We start from the raw sequence: 17,472 nt of genomic DNA, 5'->3' as shown, positions 1-17,472 counted from the left end.
GACATTAAACAACTAGATTGATTTATTACCTTTTATAATAAGCATGCAGACAATAATAAACTAACCTTGCACAGTTATTGCTCACCAAAGTAACATAATTTGAACTCTATCACACGCCCTATTGCAAAAACTAAGAACTTAAATGCAATAAATATTAATGTAAATTGTTTATTATTTTTACTTATAGTCAAATTCGATGTGATTGCAGTTACAACTCTCCTTTATTCTTCGCTATAACGTAGTAGCGGCAGTCATAAAGCGAAGCCTACAACATCTCTTCTTTAGACGAAATGCACAATGCAAAATTATGTAACGAACTTCATAATTGTCAACTCAATCACTCAACAGATAATCTTACATGACCTTACCACTAGGTACATCTGAGACATGCCTACAATGATTTATAAAACACACAAATACAAAATGTAAATGTAAAATTCTTATCTTGGTCATCTATAAATATGTTATACGTATTATTCGCAATTTATAACTACGAGGCAACGGATTCTGACATAACTTCAAGTCAACAATATAAAATATACTTTGTGTTCAGTATCACATTTTGTATAAAACAGCATGTATACAGTATATTGTACACATCACTGCGCCGTACCGTAATTATTCGTATAAAATTCTTCCAATGACTAGTACATACTATTCTCAGAAAACGCCCCTCATCACGACAAAATATTCAAATTTATAAATGCAGATAAATGTTTTGTTACTCAAAAACCAAATGGCAAACATAATTTGATTAAAAATGGACATCAAATAAAAAATAACATTAATGTATTATACAGGTGACATTGAATACAGACGACAAACTTAAAAGTGATTCTCGTGACACCAAGTTGAGCTAATGTAGCCCACACCCATGGCAGTGTTTAACCGTAAAATACATGTACTCCATTGAAATTTTGCTCGCGGATGCAATCATCTCTACTCTGCCTAGCGAGCTACCAAGCATCAACTACAATTTAAAAAAAAAAGTGTTATTTTGTAATGAGTATATTCACCCAGTATTATGTACAGTCTTATATGCCAAATTCAATCAAGAATTTGTTTTGTCTTAATAAAATATTTTTTTTTAAACTAATGATAAACAATGAAGACCTAATTTAGATCCTATAATAAGTTTAAGTAGTGCTTAGATCTCTCTCAAGGAGAATACTGCCGTCGTAAATGTAAACACAGTAACTTAAGTTACTGTGTTTATACTTTGTTTAGTTCTTTGGAATCAGGAGACCGCGGGCTATTTGAGAAAGTTTTCGGTTTGTTTGTACGATAGATAGTTACCGAAATACATTAAATAAAAACACAGTATTTTTACAAAAAAAACATTTTTTTTAATAAAAAATACAGTATCTGTATTATTTTAAATTAAATAACAGTATCTCACTACTAACTGTGTTTTTTTAACGTGAATAGATTTTAATTTTTCTTTTTTTGCTTGATTATAACACGGCTTCTTCAGTTACTGTGATTGCGTATAAAATATTGTTCAAAGATAAACAACAAATACTTGAATAATACCCAGTATCTCATTTACTGTATTACTGATTTTATACGTATTTCTAAGAAACTTAGTTATAACACAGTATGTACATACTTACTGTGTCGTAATTCCCCTAATGTTAATATCTTTACAAAGTTACAACACAGTAATAGGTAAAACTTGGTTACAACACAGTAACCGTTGAGTTACCGTGTTGTAACTTAAAAAAGAAAAAAATATTATATTATTACCCTAGCTTAAAACACATTATCTAATTTTATTATTTATACAATAATAATATACTAGATATATATATACAGAATCAAAGATTTAACTATATACTAACATTAAAAGTTGCATGAAATAATATACAATAATTAGTATCTTCATGAGAGCAAAAATTAACCATTAAACTTCAACCGCGTTTTTCTCAAAACGCATATTTTGAAGTTACTGTGTTTAGATTTACGACGGCAGAATATTAGGACACTATCTAGTAAATGTACCAACAAGAAATGTGTTAGTAGAGTTTAAAAGACAATATAATATATAACAAGGTACTGAGTCAAAACTTGCAACCAAATTTAAGCATAAGAAGCCCATCGCCTAGCGTTTATACAATATAATGTGACCAACTGGCTCCCTAAACATTTCCTTTACCAATATGAAGCTCTAAAACTCTAAATGTAAGTAAAATTCATTTCATTATCATACTCTCGTTTATGAACAATGAGATTGTTTCCATAGACATATTACCCACAATTCCTTTCCTTTTACTTTTAGTGACTTATATGATTAATGCTACACCACTTTCCGCCTGACACCACGAAACACTTTTTTTGTTTATAACCTAACTGTTATAATTTTTAAAATACCCAAACATATATTTTTGCCCTTTATTCCACTTTTCAATGGTCGATATTTTTGTTAAAGGCACGGACGAAAATAAAGTTTATAAATTCTCCGAATGCATATTCACAATGTTATAAACACAGAATTCTTCAATTTGTTAAAGCGGCGTAGCTAAATCGTTAACTAAATCTACAAACCCACAGTACATAAATAGGAAATATTGTCGATTTGTGGTTCAAGTACAAATCTACGTATAGTATATCACAATGTACGTGTTAGTATCACAGCGACTAGTAAGTGTGGTAGCGGCGCTATGTGGCCATCTGCACCGACGCCGACGGTTGCACGAGCGAGTTGTACGCGCGATAACAGTTCACGTCGTTCATCAGACGGTGAATGTTCTGAGTGAATGTTGGTAAATCCTGTAATATACACATATTTTTCTTATTTACTCGTTTTCTAGACTGTTTCGATTCGCAATTAACCAAATCACTATCACTGAGTATATCATGGATTCAGCCAATAGTAATCCTGGTATGGAATCGTTAAAAACTGGAGATATCGATTAGCACAATACGGCGGTCAGTTTTATTGAAACTGGCCATCTGTGCAGGACTTTGTTTATAGTGTCCAAGTGTGTGCACAATACACAGGTACACTCTCTATTCCATCACTCTCATAGTTTGGTGGGACGGATAACCGACACGACCAGTGAGAGGTCAGGCGCAGGACCGACGGCTTTACGTGCTCTCCGAGGCACGGAGGTCTTCGACCTCAACTTCCTAACTCCGGGCAATCTCTAAGAAATTCTTAACAGAAAATCTCAGAAAAGACTTTTTGGCCCGACCCAGGATTCGAACCCGAGACCTCTCGCACCGCAGTCGCATATACTACCGACCGCGCCAGAGAGGCAGTCAATTAGCATATCAGATATAATAACAATACAAACCGTATCGGGAGGAAACTGCGCCAGGTGGTGTTGATGTTCGGGCGCGAGTCCCGGCAGCGAGCTGAGGAAGTGCGGCAGGAAGGAGGTGCGGAACGTGTTGAAGTCGACCATGGCCATGGCGTGCACGGCCGCCGTCACCTCGTCGCGGACCAGCGCGCGCCACCCGCCCTCCGCCAGCCCCGCCAGCAACACCGACAGGAACTCACCCAGGAACTCGTTGCGGAACATCACCTAATAATAATAAAAATGTTTTAATTCTCAATATTAGTCAAGGTACTTTCAGCAGTCAGTCCTTTAACAACTTTTTGCGTAGTATAACTAAGTAGATCCTCTTTGTGCTCTGATAATAAGAAACGAAGCAGTTATGTACCTTGTGATAAAGCTTCCACTTAGTATTAAGTACGTCGAGTGTGTCGATGTTGAGGCGCAGCAGCTCGATGTCAGGCTGCAGCAGCGCGCGGCCCAGCGCCGACAGCGCCTCCCGCAGCTCGCCCGCGCGAACCTCGCTCTCCGCCTCGTCACACTTGTTGGGGAAGAAGTAGCGCCATCGGTGAATCAGGACGCTGCCAAATAAAACAAAATATTTTTACTACGCAAATAATATTCATCGGACGTGGCCGTCGATACACAGGTATATGTCGATATTTTGACATGTTTGCATATCTCTATGAGTTCGTACACGCTGATGTCTCTTGTGTGTCAGCAGCTGCAGCACGGCACGCGTTGTGTACTCAGGGTCTCAGCTCATCTCAGTTACCTAGCGAGCAGGCGGTGCGCGGCGCGCTGCAGGTCGGGCGCGGCGGGCGCGCGCGGCAGCACGAGGCGGCGCAGCAGCTGCACGTTGTGTACTCAGGGTCTCAGCTCATCTCAGTTACCTGGCGAGCAGGCGGTGCGCGGCGCGCTGCAGGTCGGGCGCGGCGGGCGCGCGCGGCAGCACGAGGCGGCGCAGCAGCTGCACGTTGTGTACTCAGGGTCTCAGCTCATCTCAGTTACCTGGCGAGCAGGCGGTGCGCGGCGCGCTGCAGGTCGGGCGCGGCGGGCGCGCGCGGCAGCACGAGGCGGCGCAGCAGCTGCACGTTGTGTACTCAGGGTCTCAGCTCATCTCAGTTACCTGGCGAGCAGGCGGTGCGCGGCGCGCTGCAGGTCGGGCGCGGCGGGCGCGCGCGGCAGCACGAGGCGGCGCAGCAGCTGCACGTTGTGTACTCAGGGTCTCAGCTCATCTCAGTTACCTGGCGAGCAGGCGGTGCGCGGCGCGCTGCAGGTCGGGCGCGGCGGGCGCGCGCGGCAGCACGAGGCGGCGCAGCAGCTGCACGTTGTGTACTCAGGGTCTCAGCTCATCTCAGTTACCTGGCGAGCAGGCGGTGCGCGGCGCGCTGCAGGTCGGGCGCGGCGGGCGCGCGCGGCAGCACGAGGCGGCGCAGCAGCTGCACGTTGTGTACTCAGGGTCTCAGCTCATCTCAGTTACCTGGCGAGCAGGCGGTGCGCGGCGCGCTGCAGGTCGGGCGCGGCGGGCGCGCGCGGCAGCACGAGGCGGCGCAGCAGCTGCACGTTGTGTACTCAGGGTCTCAGCTCATCTCAGTTACCTGGCGAGCAGGCGGTGCGCGGCGCGCTGCAGGTCGGGCGCGGCGGGCGCGCGCGGCAGCACGAGGCGGCGCAGCAGCTGCACGTTGTGTACTCAGGGTCTCAGCTCATCTCAGTTACCTGGCGAGCAGGCGGTGCGCGGCGCGCTGCAGGTCGGGCGCGGCGGGCGCGCGCGGCAGCACGAGGCGGCGCAGCAGCTGCACGTTGTGTACTCAGGGTCTCAGCTCATCTCAGTTACCTGGCGAGCAGGCGGTGCGCGGCGCGCTGCAGGTCGGGCGCGGCGGGCGCGCGCGGCAGCACGAGGCGGCGCAGCAGCTGCACGTTGTGTACTCAGGGTCTCAGCTCATCTCAGTTACCTGGCGAGCAGGCGGTGCGCGGCGCGCTGCAGGTCGGGCGCGGCGGGCGCGCGCGGCAGCACGAGGCGGCGCAGCAGCTGCACGTTGTGTACTCAGGGTCTCAGCTCATCTCAGTTACCTGGCGAGCAGGCGGTGCGCGGCGCGCTGCAGGTCGGGCGCGGCGGGCGCGCGCGGCAGCACGAGGCGGCGCAGCAGCTGCACGTTGTGTACTCAGGGTCTCAGCTCATCTCAGTTACCTGGCGAGCAGGCGGTGCGCGGCGCGCTGCAGGTCGGGCGCGGCGGGCGCGCGCGGCAGCACGAGGCGGCGCAGCAGCTGCACGTTGTGTACTCAGGGTCTCAGCTCATCTCAGTTACCTGGCGAGCAGGCGGTGCGCGGCGCGCTGCAGGTCGGGCGCGGCGGGCGCGCGCGGCAGCACGAGGCGGCGCAGCAGCTGCACGTTGTGTACTCAGGGTCTCAGCTCATCTCAGTTACCTGGCGAGCAGGCGGTGCGCGGCGCGCTGCAGGTCGGGCGCGGCGGGCGCGCGCGGCAGCACGAGGCGGCGCAGCAGCTGCAGCACGGCGCGCGGCAGCACGCCTCCGCCGCCCGCCTCCACGCCCAGGCGCACGCACTCCACCAGCCGCTCCATGCCGCTCTCGCCGCCGCCCCTGCGCACGAATACGTTTCATTTGTTGATTAAAGGTCACAGCTCATTAGAGCCACAGCACCCACCCCGCACCGCCTCGTCGCATGGCGTCCACTCGTAATCGTCAGGTGGTTCACGGATGGACGCCGCGTTATCACCAATAAACGTCGCGCGGTCAACCAGTGGACTCAGCGCGGTCAACGAGTGAACGCCGAGTGGTCAACGAGTGGACGTCGCTACATACAAGTCCGTATATAGAATGCTAGCCGCAGGAGGCGAGGCGGTGCGGAGTGGGTGCCGGTGGCTCTAATGAGCTATGACCTTAATCGGTCGAGTTAATGTTTTAAATCATGCAATTTCTAGTTCTAAAAAGTCAGAAAGTCTACGACTTGGTTTATAATGAGTTTGCCTCCAGCCGTGGCATACAGAGTCACAGTTGGTTTGCTTTTGGACAATTTAAGACGGTCATACATATTTATAATTATGTAAATGAATTCTTAAGATCTACATACCTCTGCGCGACTTCCAAGAACACATCGATGGCAGTGTATGCAAAACTTCCGAGCTGCGGCAGTAACGCAGTGAACAGGGCGAGGAAGAAGTCCGTTATCTCCGGCTCGGCGGTCGCGAACGCCGGCTCACACAACATGCGCAGGGCCGTCTCCGCCGCATTCTGCACCCCCTCCGCTATCACCTGACAAACGTAATGCGCAACGTAACAAAGACACCCACTCGACCCTGTGACCATTATATCAAAAGCTATTTAGAGGCAACAACGTACCTTCTTGGAGGGCGTGGGCGCGGCGGCGAAGGCGTGCAGCAGCTGCGTGAGCGGCGGCAGCGCCCGCGCCGGGCCCGCCGCGCCCAGCGCCGCGCCCCACGCGCCCAGCAGCACGCGCGCGCCCGCGCCTCCCGCGCGCAGCGACAGCGACAACAGCGCTTCGCGGACCACTCCTGCCGTCTGAATGCAACATAGTAAACCTTAGGTACTTTTAAACACTTGATTGAAAAACATTACTTTCACACGCCTACAGATGCAGTAGGAAAAAAAAATTACTTATCAATACTAATCCGAAGGTGGTGCAACATGTCGTAACTTTTGAGAGAGACGGGTGGATTTACTCGAGAAGAGTGGTGGAAACACTATATTCTTTGCACGCTTTAGAGTCTAAAATCTTATCACGAAAATGTTGATCCGAATCTTTGAATACGTTACCTTTGGTTCTAAGTACTGTAGAGATCTTTGCGCGTGCTCGTACAGGTCTCCGGTGAGAGCGACGGGGTCGTTTGTAAACTTCACGTTCTTCGCCAGACTAAGTAGTAGGTGTGCCGCCGCGTGACATAGTAGTGGGGGTTCCTGCCAAAATAATACAATTTAAATAAAAATATTTTCTTACATTTACGTTTTAAGTAAAACATAGATCTGAATTTAGGTAAATTCTGAACAAGTCTTCTATCATAATACCTATGAACGAACGGGCCTTAGCCAATTTCCTACTCACCGGTATTTCGTGCGGCAAGAGGAACGGTACAGCGGAAGAGAACAGTCCCTCCATGGTTTGCACAGGCACGCCGCACTCGCTCGCGTAGCAACACCACGCACCCATACACGCGAACATCTCTGCGTGGCTGATATATAATATAAATTATTGTATCAAGTTATCAACATTTAAAGCGCAGGCAGATCTCCTCTAAATAAAGTTAGAGCATAGTCAATCAAATTGTTTTTCTTATAAAGGTCTTTAAACTAGTCGTCTTCCTTTAGTATTGAAGCATTTGAGTTGTGGAGTATTAAAAAAGAAAGTGAACGTACACTTGTACGTGCGCGTGCGCGTGGTGTGCGTGTTGCTGCGTGCGGTGCGGGCGCGTGAGTGCGGCCCCCGCCAGCGCCGCGCCGCAGCGCTCCACCAGCGTGGCGCCCAGCGACCAGCCACGCGACCGACGACTGCTCTCGTTTTCTACAAACATTAATATGATGCGTATTCACTTGGATTATTGTTCTTACCTAACACCACTGAATTTTTATCTTTTCTTGACCCTCTGTTATGTACACAAGAAAGTTACATTTGCAACAATAGTGAAATTCGAACGTGGAAAAAAATAAGTAAGCGTACGTACCGGCGAGCAGCGCGGGCGCCAGACGGCCCAGCACGCGCGTGATGGTGGCCAGGTCCAGCAGCGCGGCCAGCAGGCGCTCGCCCTCGCCGCCGCGGCCCGCCGCGCGCGCGTGCACGCCCGCCAGGCACTGCCAGCGCTCCAGCTGCGCCACGGACATACGTCAGGGATACACACTCACTATAGTACTCCAATGAGAGAGCTTTCACATCGCTTATGTTAAATACTTTTCGTTTTAGAATATTTCGACTTCATAACAAGAGCCTTAAATCTTATTTAAACTTACCACTGCAGTAAAAACGTCGAGCGGTGCTAAATCCGCAACGCGAGCGATACATTCTATACAATGTTTTAGGAATGTTTGCCATTCAGTCTCGCCCTGCAAGTAATATAATACTTGTTATAAGATAGTACATACATTAAATTCATAAAATAATGTCATGTAAAGTGAATGATTGTACAAAGGTAAATTGACAACACTTACATCATCATCACACACGTCATTATCGAGATGCTGTAGTTGCGCCTTGTTGTGTTGGAACTGTATCTTGTTCAACACTCCATTGACTAACGCTTGTAAAGCTTCCCAATATCTAAAACAATAAAACTCTATTAATTATTGTCACACAAAGCTTAAAATAATTATGAAAATGTATACTCACTTTGGAGTATCTTCTGGTTTCAAAATGTCTATAAATTGTACCCATACATCTAAACAATTTACAAAAATAGCACATGTAGGCACCTGTAAAGAAAATATTGAATGAGTCATGGCTTAAACAGAAATTTTATAGTATTATATGTAATCAAATTTGGTCCTGTTTGACTATTATACAGTAAAACATTCATTGAAGTTTAGAAGGCAGAGATGCAACAATGTCATTTGTTTAAAAACTTACCTGGAATGTATATTGGAATAGATATGACAAAAACTCTATGGCATCAAACTCGGGTTCTGCCTCCAGTCTCTTGAAATGCAATGATATAAATAATTTTAGGAACTCTGCTAACTTGTCAAGGTAACTGAAATTAACATAATTTGAAATTTAGATAAAAAATGTCGAAAGGACCAGATATAAATAAGAAAAATATATAAGATTTATTATAAACAGTTTCACATGACTTGCATGAGAATATATATTATTATCAACTGAAATTAAGGAAGTGTATCGTAAATTTAGTCTAAATGTAGGTTGTGATAGTGGGTGTACTGACTCGTGGTGCGCGTGCTGGATGTGGTGCAGGTTGTGCGTGAGGTGTCGCAGCAGGCGCAGCGCGCAGTGCTGCAGGCGCAGCGCCGTGGCGGCCGACGACGGCGGCGCGTACCGCCGGTACAGCAGCTCGCACACCCCGCCCAGCCCGCCCAGCGCCGCCTCCACGCTCTGCACGCGACATAATAATTGTTTATCCTTACGTTTCCAGAGACATATTATCTTCAGTGATTATAGGAGTATTGGGATAGAAAAACAGATGTTGCTTTCATACAACATGTGTTTGCCTAGGTGTATATTCAAATAAATTTGTTGGAAATGACAAATGTTGACTAGAAACTAAGCACCTAAATCAGTATCTTTTATTATAATAATTAATACTAATTAAACCAGCTCTCATATATCGTACCTGTGACTGGGTTGCTATACTGCCCCAGTAAAACACTGTAGTGACTAATGATGGTGGCACATGAGATGACAATGGTAGCCAAGAGAATAAATGTTGTAGAGTAGTTAGACACTTGACCACTATCTCCATGTTGAGAGCTCTGAAAACAAGATATGAATTATGAGTCATCAAACCTACTCATAATAAAAAGAAAATGATTCTAGTCTGAACTGGTTAATCATATGATTCTATAACTTACTTGTCTGCAGGAGTAAGCTCATGTGCATTTGCTAACAGATCAGGCAATGCTGATGTTTGTGGAATACCATTAGTTGGTGATGGTGGTGGATTTGATTGACCTTCCTTTTCAGCATTCTTTTCCAAAATATCTGAAATAAAATGTTAAGAAACAACTTTACTAACATTCTGCTATAGTAACTATGACTTTCTGTCTGTTAATGCTTTAAAGGATATGGTATACCATGATGAAATTTTTACAAAAATCCATGCAGATGGAGCTACAATACGATAGCTACAAGCCTGTGCTGAATCAAACAAAACAAGCAAAGGTTTTAGTTATTTTAGCAATTTCTTACCACTGAGTGCACTGAGCAATTGTGGCATTCCCTTCAACATTAGTCGCTCAAGCTGATTTCGTCGTTCTGATGGCAGCAACACGCCAGTGTCCCGCGCCGCGCCTAGCTCTTCACTCGCGGCTTGGGCCAATACGAGTCCTAAAAGGCAGCGACGCCCATCACATCGAATTAACTAAAAAATAATAATCTAAATGTTAACATTGTTGTATTATATTATTTTTGGCACAAATAAAAGAAAATTACAAATGTATTTAAGTAATTAGTCAATAAAATTATAGGTATAGTACATATAGTTAATGAGAGTATGTTTCACTTAATGCCTTGATCTAGTCGGACCAATAAGGATAACATAATGTTATCATGAAAGCTAAAGGAAAATTAATAAATTGCATTTGACGTAAATATTGTAACATCATAATAAATAAGTTGTGGTTGTTAAACTTACCTCAACAATATTGCTAAAAAAATCATCATATAAATGTGGCCAGTCATAGCGTGCTATAGATACCATTAAGGCAGCTAGCTTATTTCTGATGAAGTACACCATCACCTCATGTTTGGCCAACAGTTCATTCCATAGTGTTAAACGAATTTCTGTCTTGTGAGCATCAGGTAGGCTTATCCATTGTCTATTTATTATGTTCTAAAAAAAAACACACAAACTAATATTTTAGAAGCTATTTCTGACATTATTCTCCTATGGGTTGAAATTATTAGGTATAATGTACAGGTAATCTAAATTTGAAGAGTACATTAATAGGTGTCAATGTAGTAAAATTGATTATTTTACCTCTAAAGTAGTCAATGTGAACATCAATACATATTGATTCTGTGATTTTTGCAGGAACAGTAAACAATGTTTCCAAGAGTCGCTGCTGCTGGAGAAGTTTTCCAGCATGCCCTCTATTTCCCTCTTTCTATAGTTGCTAGTTGTTGGTGCAAAGAACTCGGACATAAGCATGTCTAACGAGGCTAAGGCCTCGTCTACCTCGTTATCAGTCTGCAAAATAAACAATGTTACATTATATGCTTGTATACTTTTCTAATGTTACAAACAGTAAACCAACATGCGTATATTATATTATAATATATAAAATGGATAAGTATATTCAGCAGAACTCACCATCATTGTGGAAAAATATATTTTTTTACATAATATATCAAAAATAACCTTTTTTCGAAACTGTCACAACAAACATAAACCTATAGGAATGAGTGTAAATAAATGAGCTCAAATAAACGATGATTCTTATCCCTGTAAGTAAAATGCAAATCTTTACTCAATGAAATACTGGAAAACGACCAAATCCACATACTTTGGCAACCAACACAATTTGACAAATATTATTGACAATTCCTCCTCATGTCAATAGTTAAGACAATCTGTGGTATTTTAGAGGCGGGATTAAAAAAAATACTATAACGTTGAACTACTTAGATACCGAAATAACATTTAATTACAATCTAATGAATAATTTTCGAAAACTTCAAATCTTTACAATAACATCTGTAATAATTGAACTGGATATCATCACGGAAGTACCGTATCAATCAGTGATGCGGATAAGAGTAGTCGATTGTAGTGTTTGGTAGTGTTATCATGTTAGTGGCATATCCAAATGCCAAAATCTATTCTTGATAACTATTGACAGACAAGTGACATTACATTGTTTATAGTTTACGATTTTCGCGCGTTTTATTTCACTGTTATCCGATACATTTTTTTAACAGAAGCTGATAACTCAGCAATTCAACTATTGAAATCACATATTTAATCAATGTCTCCGTCCCCGATGTATAACCGATTTATAGCATTGCCGTAAAGTTTTTCAAACACTTATATACCTAGAGAGAGTGATAGCTGACAACGCTTTTGAAAATTGAAGTGGTATGTAGTTCTTTATAAAACGCTGTTACTAAATTGTCATATAAATATCAGTGTTCACACAACATGGTTTAATGTTACAGTGTGCGTATACAAGTCATTGCATGATTGCATGGATTTCAAATCAGAAATATTACAACCTAATTTAAATTGCCAGGACAATCCCTCACGAGAAGACAGTAACACATGCACACGCCTCATTCTTGTTAAAAAACATTGATCACTTCATAACTATTTTAGTGGATTGCTACCATCGATTATTAATTTATATTTATGTGTGTATTGGACATATTCCCCTTGCCATGTGATTTGTAATACATCTTCTCCATATTCTGTTTCAGGTTATCTTGGTGACAATTCTTGAAAAATGAGTGCTATTAACTCCAAAAGGAGTTGGGTAGAAGAAATGGATGATCCCCAAGATGGTATTATATTCTTCAAATACTTTTCTTGTACTTACTAGTTTTGTATTATATACATGTTTGTAGTATGTAATAAATCTCAATGGAGTATATGTTATTTGGTGTTAGATATCATTTGTTGTGTTTATGCAATGATGTTGTTGTTTCAGAATGTAAAGCAAAAAAAATGTCAAGGAGAGGTGGCAGCAGGGAAAATTCTAACAGCAGAAAGAAGTCTAAAGCAAACAAAAAAGATGGAAATGATTCTGAAAATAAACCTGGGTACTTATTAGTTATAACTTTTAGACATCCGGTGTCTGCTATTTGATTAAACCTTTAAAAATTATTTGCTGTTGCTAATTTCAGGCCTCCTAAAAAACCTGCTGAACTAGAGACTGATCCATCAGTGCTACAGAGGCGTCAGAAACAAATTGACTATGGTAAAAACACAGTAGGATATCACAACTATGTCACACAAGTGCCAATGTATGTTATTTCTTATATTACATATTAATAATTAATAATTAAGTCTAGATAGAAATTCAACATTACAATTTGTTTTTAGAGATCAAAGAACGAAAGATCATCCAAAAACCCCAGATAAGTTTACCAAATACAGTCGAAGGTCATGGGATACACTCATAAAAATGTGGAGAATAAAACTACATGAGTATGATTCAGGTGAAGAATCAGGTGATGCGGAGAATATTGAGGTGATCGAAGAAGATGAAGACAGTGATGATGAGAAGTGATTACTGACTAGACTGACTGATTATATTTGCCTAACCATAGAAGTTATACTTATAAGTGTAAATCTTATACATAAGCATAAGTTTAGAAGTAGACTATATTGCAAATATTAGTGCATATAGCAATAATGTTATACCCAATGACTAGTATTATATTCATTAACATCTAGCAATAATAAGTAATTAACATGTTGGTTGCAGAAAACTACTTTCAATAATGTTTCTTTCTAATCTTCTATTTAAATCTTATTCGAGACTTCACTATTTTCTTTTGAATGACATTATTGTCATTATAAATGTTATGTAGTTATAATTCCTTATTATGTACTACATCTGCCATTTTATAAATTTATCACACAAGATAGATCTGCAGCCTTTGCACTGTTAAATGAATGATATTTTTATTTACATGATTGTTTTCATACATATTTGTACTTGCAATAAATAGTATTTTACAATGGATGCTGGTTTCTATTATTCATCAAAATATCCTTTGTGAAATTGTATGTAAAAGCATTGATAAATTTATCTACAATATTTTCGATATTAATTATTAAATCAGCATCCATGATGTCATCGATTTCAACTTCTTTTAATATTATAATTGCTAAAGCAAGTTGAAGTAGTGTATGAGTGTATTATGACGCTCGCAATTTTTTGCATCGTTATATCTCAGAAGCGGTGGCTTTTAGGGAAAAAAATATTGATACCTTTTTTATAGGAAATTCCCTGATCTACAAATTATGTCTGGGGTAATTTTGCGATAAAACTTACCGTTTTCAAAAAAATCGCGAAAACCTAATTTTTTGGACCTTATTACCCCGCTAAAATTTTTTCCTTACATGGGATCGGTTAGGACTTTTAAGACAATGTTTATAATTATAATTTAAACAATTTTAAGAATTTTCAGCTTCCCCTGAATTTGTCGTGGGTCAAATGTCTAAATTGACCGGAGTATGAGTTTTATTCATAAGAGCTGGATAAATACTTGCTTAACGAGCAAAGAATGGCGGAGATGGCCCTGATACGGCTATCTCAGTGGTGAATAATTAATTTGTATTTTGCTGTACTATTCACTTGATGCCTTGATGTCAATGGGAAAATGCTTTTGATATTTTTTGCCTTGCTATACAGAGTTATTACTAAAAATGCTGTCATAATAACAACATCTTGTAAGGAGGAATTCTAAATGGTGTTTTCTCAAATAAAAGAATCCTTCTCTTATGAATATTAGTTTATTTCTAAGTCTTGTCAATAAATAAAAATTATCACTTACTGACCAAACAAAAATACAAAAACGATACAGGAGAATCCTGTAACCCTCTGATTTATTTGATTCTAACACTGGTTAAAATTTTATAGGTAAATACTTCAATTTGTTGGTAGTTCAATTTTGTTGAGTATATCACGAGCTTGCTTTAAAACAGCAATGTTTTTATTTTCAGTTGCAAACCCTTGTAGTTTCTCCATATATTCTTCAATGTTCTGTTCAGTAGCTCCATTTGGTCCACCTAAAACATCAATGATGATAATTTTTTATCATAATTTTATTCCCACAGTAATAGTAACAATTGCTGAGGTGATTAGACAACCATAGAGATATAATATGCTTTTTATTAACTAAGTTTTAGGTTTAATTAAGAAAAAATGATAGGATAAAGTAACTATGTGAGGACCCAGTGGTATGTGATATGGTCCAATAAGCTTATTGGATTAATAAAGGGTTGAGTATTGTACTAATAAATAAACAGTTGTTGCCGTACCGGGTATAGCTAGTGAATGAAGGCCTTGCACTAAAGCCGCAACCAATGCTTTTCGATGGGATAAAAGTGCTGCCGTGCGCTCGGCGGCAGCCGCAGTCTCAGCACGAAGCTTTGCAGTCGCTCCGCTTACTTCTTCCGCATGTCGTTGAAGAATAGCATTCTGAAATATACAGGCAATATTCGTATCCCAAAAGTACTCAGCTCTAGTGTTTAGGCCCAATTCACCCCGCGAAAAAATTGGCGCGGCGAGCACTTTTAGTGTGAAATCATTTTAAACTTTATCTACATAAGACTACATTAAGAGACCTAAATTGCTTGAAAAGCTCAAAAACGAGGGGCGTCGATGTGCGCAACTGTAGACGGCCGTCTCCTAAGGATTTGCCGTAGCCCGCCGATCGCTGCCAGAGTGCCAGCAGCGTGAATTGGCCCCTAGTATTACTATGTACACTTCTTCTTTCTACAGTACCAAATTAATAGTATTTTTACCTGTTGTTCATAGTCTGAATTAGCTTTACGCAATTGACGAAGTTCAGATTCTCTGAGCTTATTATGTTGGAGAAATTGATCAGTGAATATTGGAATATCTGTATCCCCACCCATCAACTCTTCACCCTGAAACAAACATTAAAAAGGTGTAAATAGTAACACCAATTGGTCCAACTTCATATAAAATTGTTAGTGAGTTACTAATAGACTTGGGGGTTCCTGGCCACATTGAATTTAAATTGAATGTAAAGGAAGATACTCACAGAAGCTGGCGTTATACAAGGCCTGGGTCGTGGGGGAGTTTGTTGGCGTGGCACAGTTACTGGGGGAACTGTATTAGTAGTTGTTGTACTTACAGCACTTGGCTGCTCCATTAATGCTGATCCATTCCCTAAAAAATTTAAATGTAAATGTAATAAAAGGGTTCTCAAAATCAATTGAATTCAACTAGTAAATTTAAATATTAATAACATACCTGCAGGCATAACACTGTCTGGTGGATTATGTTTCACTTTCTTTGTTAATGGATTGTCTTTGTGCTTTGTTTGAGCCATTCTGAATTCTCTGTAGGCATCTGTCTTTTTGTATTCTGCCCACTCTTTAAGATATCTGTAAATGTAGATCTATAGTTGAAGTTTACACATATCATTATATTGCTACTACACATGCAATTAACAAAATTAAAGTACATTGCAAACAATTAATTCCAAGATTAAAGACCAGATTCATAGCTTATGTACAAGTGTCAGATATGCTTCAGTCAGACAGTAATCATATAATAAATACAATATGCTAGGTAATTACCTCTCTTTGTCCTGATCAGCAGCATCCAAATATTGTTGTTTTTCATGAGCAGGTAACTTACTCCATTCGCTAGCCATCTGACGAGTCAACTCTGCAAATCCTAAATCTGGCTGTTGAGCACGCACTTGATCTCTCCTTTCATTCAGAAATCTCACATAACCTAAAACCAAGTGAATTTGATAAAGATCCAATTTCACAAACGTGTTTCTTCTAAAATAAGCATACTTAGGTAAATTTGATTCGCTATTATAAGTGGGCTGTACCTGTTAATGGCTGGCGAGGTGCTGTTTCATCTTTCAATTTTGGTTTCCGTTTTTTAGGTTTTTTGGATATTGGTTTCGGAGGATCTTTGAGGGTTAAGGGTGCAGCTGCAACTGTGATATTCACTTCGGTACCGTTAGCGCCGGTTGTAATGGTAACAGTAGGACTTGGTTCTTTGTTTGTTGATTCCCCCTCATTTACAACTGGTGGCGGTTCGGCTGGTGCGTCAGCTGGCATGGGTTCTGCTTCCATACTTAACGGTCTTTTAATTTACTAATAAAAATAGTACATACAGCGCACCAAGAGCACTCATACAGTTGCTTTCGCCGCACAAAATGTTAAGCTTACAGTTCTGTTTAAAGAAACTTTGAATGGAACATTAACTGTTTAGTTCGCCACTAGAGATTGAAAGAACTTGAAGTTCTTGAACTTGATTACTTATTTCGTCGCTATTTTGCTAAAGATAAAAACAAATCATCTGAATTTTTTTAAGGCATTTCGCATCTTTTTTTGACATTATTGACATGCTTCAATAGGGATGTCCGAAATTTTCGGTTCCTAATTCAATTTAACCGATAATCGGATTAAGTCGTTTCCATAACATAAATGTTTATCATGGATTCGATTGCAGACACCTAGAACGGTTATTCTGTGAAGAGTACAAACCAAACTAACTACTAGGTACTAATAAATTTAAATAAAGTGTCCTTAAAGAATAACAATTGATGTCACTGCCAGCCTGCTACGGGAGCTACAGTCCACATACCAACTTTGTTTGAATTCATTATATTTACTTAATTGGAATCTAACTTCCAAAAAATATACCCCTTTGCCGACCAATTCCAATAGTCGATTACGTCGCCGCGTCGTCGGTCAAAACAAACCACAGAGTAAATATTATACCGTAAGGTATTCTACTTGGGGATCTTATCCCGGGCCAGGCCAAAATATTTGGA

At 41.2% G+C, this 17,472-nt stretch overlaps 3 protein-coding genes across 5 annotated transcripts; 1 reads left to right on the top strand and 2 right to left on the bottom strand.

Annotated features, from left to right (window-relative positions):
- Positions 1-4: 4 nt before the first annotated feature.
- Positions 5-11,516, bottom strand: ebo (exportin ellipsoid body open). The gene is made up of 21 exons (XM_076121551.1): positions 11,291-11,516; positions 10,958-11,167; positions 10,613-10,810; positions 10,168-10,339; positions 9,831-9,960; positions 9,593-9,731; positions 9,188-9,354; positions 8,872-8,995; positions 8,635-8,717; positions 8,457-8,565; positions 8,259-8,351; positions 7,976-8,117; positions 7,671-7,815; positions 7,360-7,486; positions 7,074-7,214; positions 6,639-6,818; positions 6,370-6,551; positions 5,706-5,879; positions 3,667-3,859; positions 3,297-3,527; positions 5-2,769 (listed from the first exon to the last, which is right to left on the bottom strand). The coding sequence occupies exons 1-21, from the start codon at positions 11,294-11,296 to the stop codon at positions 2,659-2,661; spliced, it is 3,057 nt and encodes a 1,018-aa protein (XP_075977666.1). The 5' UTR covers positions 11,297-11,516; the 3' UTR covers positions 5-2,658.
- A 298-nt stretch (positions 11,517-11,814) lies between these two features.
- Positions 11,815-13,664, top strand: Slbp (Stem-loop binding protein). 2 transcript variants are annotated; one of them, XM_076121725.1, is made up of 5 exons: positions 11,815-12,055; positions 12,394-12,477; positions 12,624-12,735; positions 12,820-12,939; positions 13,019-13,664. In XM_076121725.1, exons 2-5 carry the CDS (start codon positions 12,420-12,422, stop codon positions 13,203-13,205), a joined length of 477 nt encoding a protein of 158 aa, XP_075977840.1. In that variant the 5' UTR covers positions 11,815-12,055; positions 12,394-12,419; the 3' UTR covers positions 13,206-13,664. The 2 variants fall into 2 exon arrangements, with proteins under 2 accessions (XP_075977840.1, XP_075977841.1); XM_076121726.1 differs by lacking the exon at positions 11,815-12,055 and adding an exon at positions 12,078-12,136.
- Positions 13,665-14,418: 754 nt separating this feature from the next.
- Positions 14,419-17,051, bottom strand: LOC142977658 (high mobility group protein 20A-like). Of its 2 annotated transcripts, none has more exons than XM_076121724.1 (7): positions 16,519-17,051; positions 16,256-16,415; positions 15,927-16,060; positions 15,808-15,842; positions 15,452-15,577; positions 14,966-15,125; positions 14,419-14,713 (listed from the first exon to the last, which is right to left on the bottom strand). In XM_076121724.1, the coding sequence occupies exons 1-7, from the start codon at positions 16,766-16,768 to the stop codon at positions 14,574-14,576; spliced, it is 1,005 nt and encodes a 334-aa protein (XP_075977839.1). In that variant the 5' UTR covers positions 16,769-17,051; the 3' UTR covers positions 14,419-14,573. The 2 variants fall into 2 exon arrangements, with proteins under 2 accessions (XP_075977839.1, XP_075977838.1); XM_076121723.1 differs by having other exon boundaries at positions 15,715-15,842; positions 16,519-17,050.
- Positions 17,052-17,472: the final 421 nt, after the last annotated feature.

This window comes from Anticarsia gemmatalis, chromosome 13 (genome assembly GCF_050436995.1).
Source record: "Anticarsia gemmatalis isolate Benzon Research Colony breed Stoneville strain chromosome 13, ilAntGemm2 primary, whole genome shotgun sequence".
Classification (NCBI taxonomy): Eukaryota; Metazoa; Arthropoda; class Insecta; order Lepidoptera; family Erebidae; genus Anticarsia; species Anticarsia gemmatalis.
Note: the sequence above shows the minus strand (reverse complement) of the source record. Positions and strands in the feature narration are given on the sequence as shown.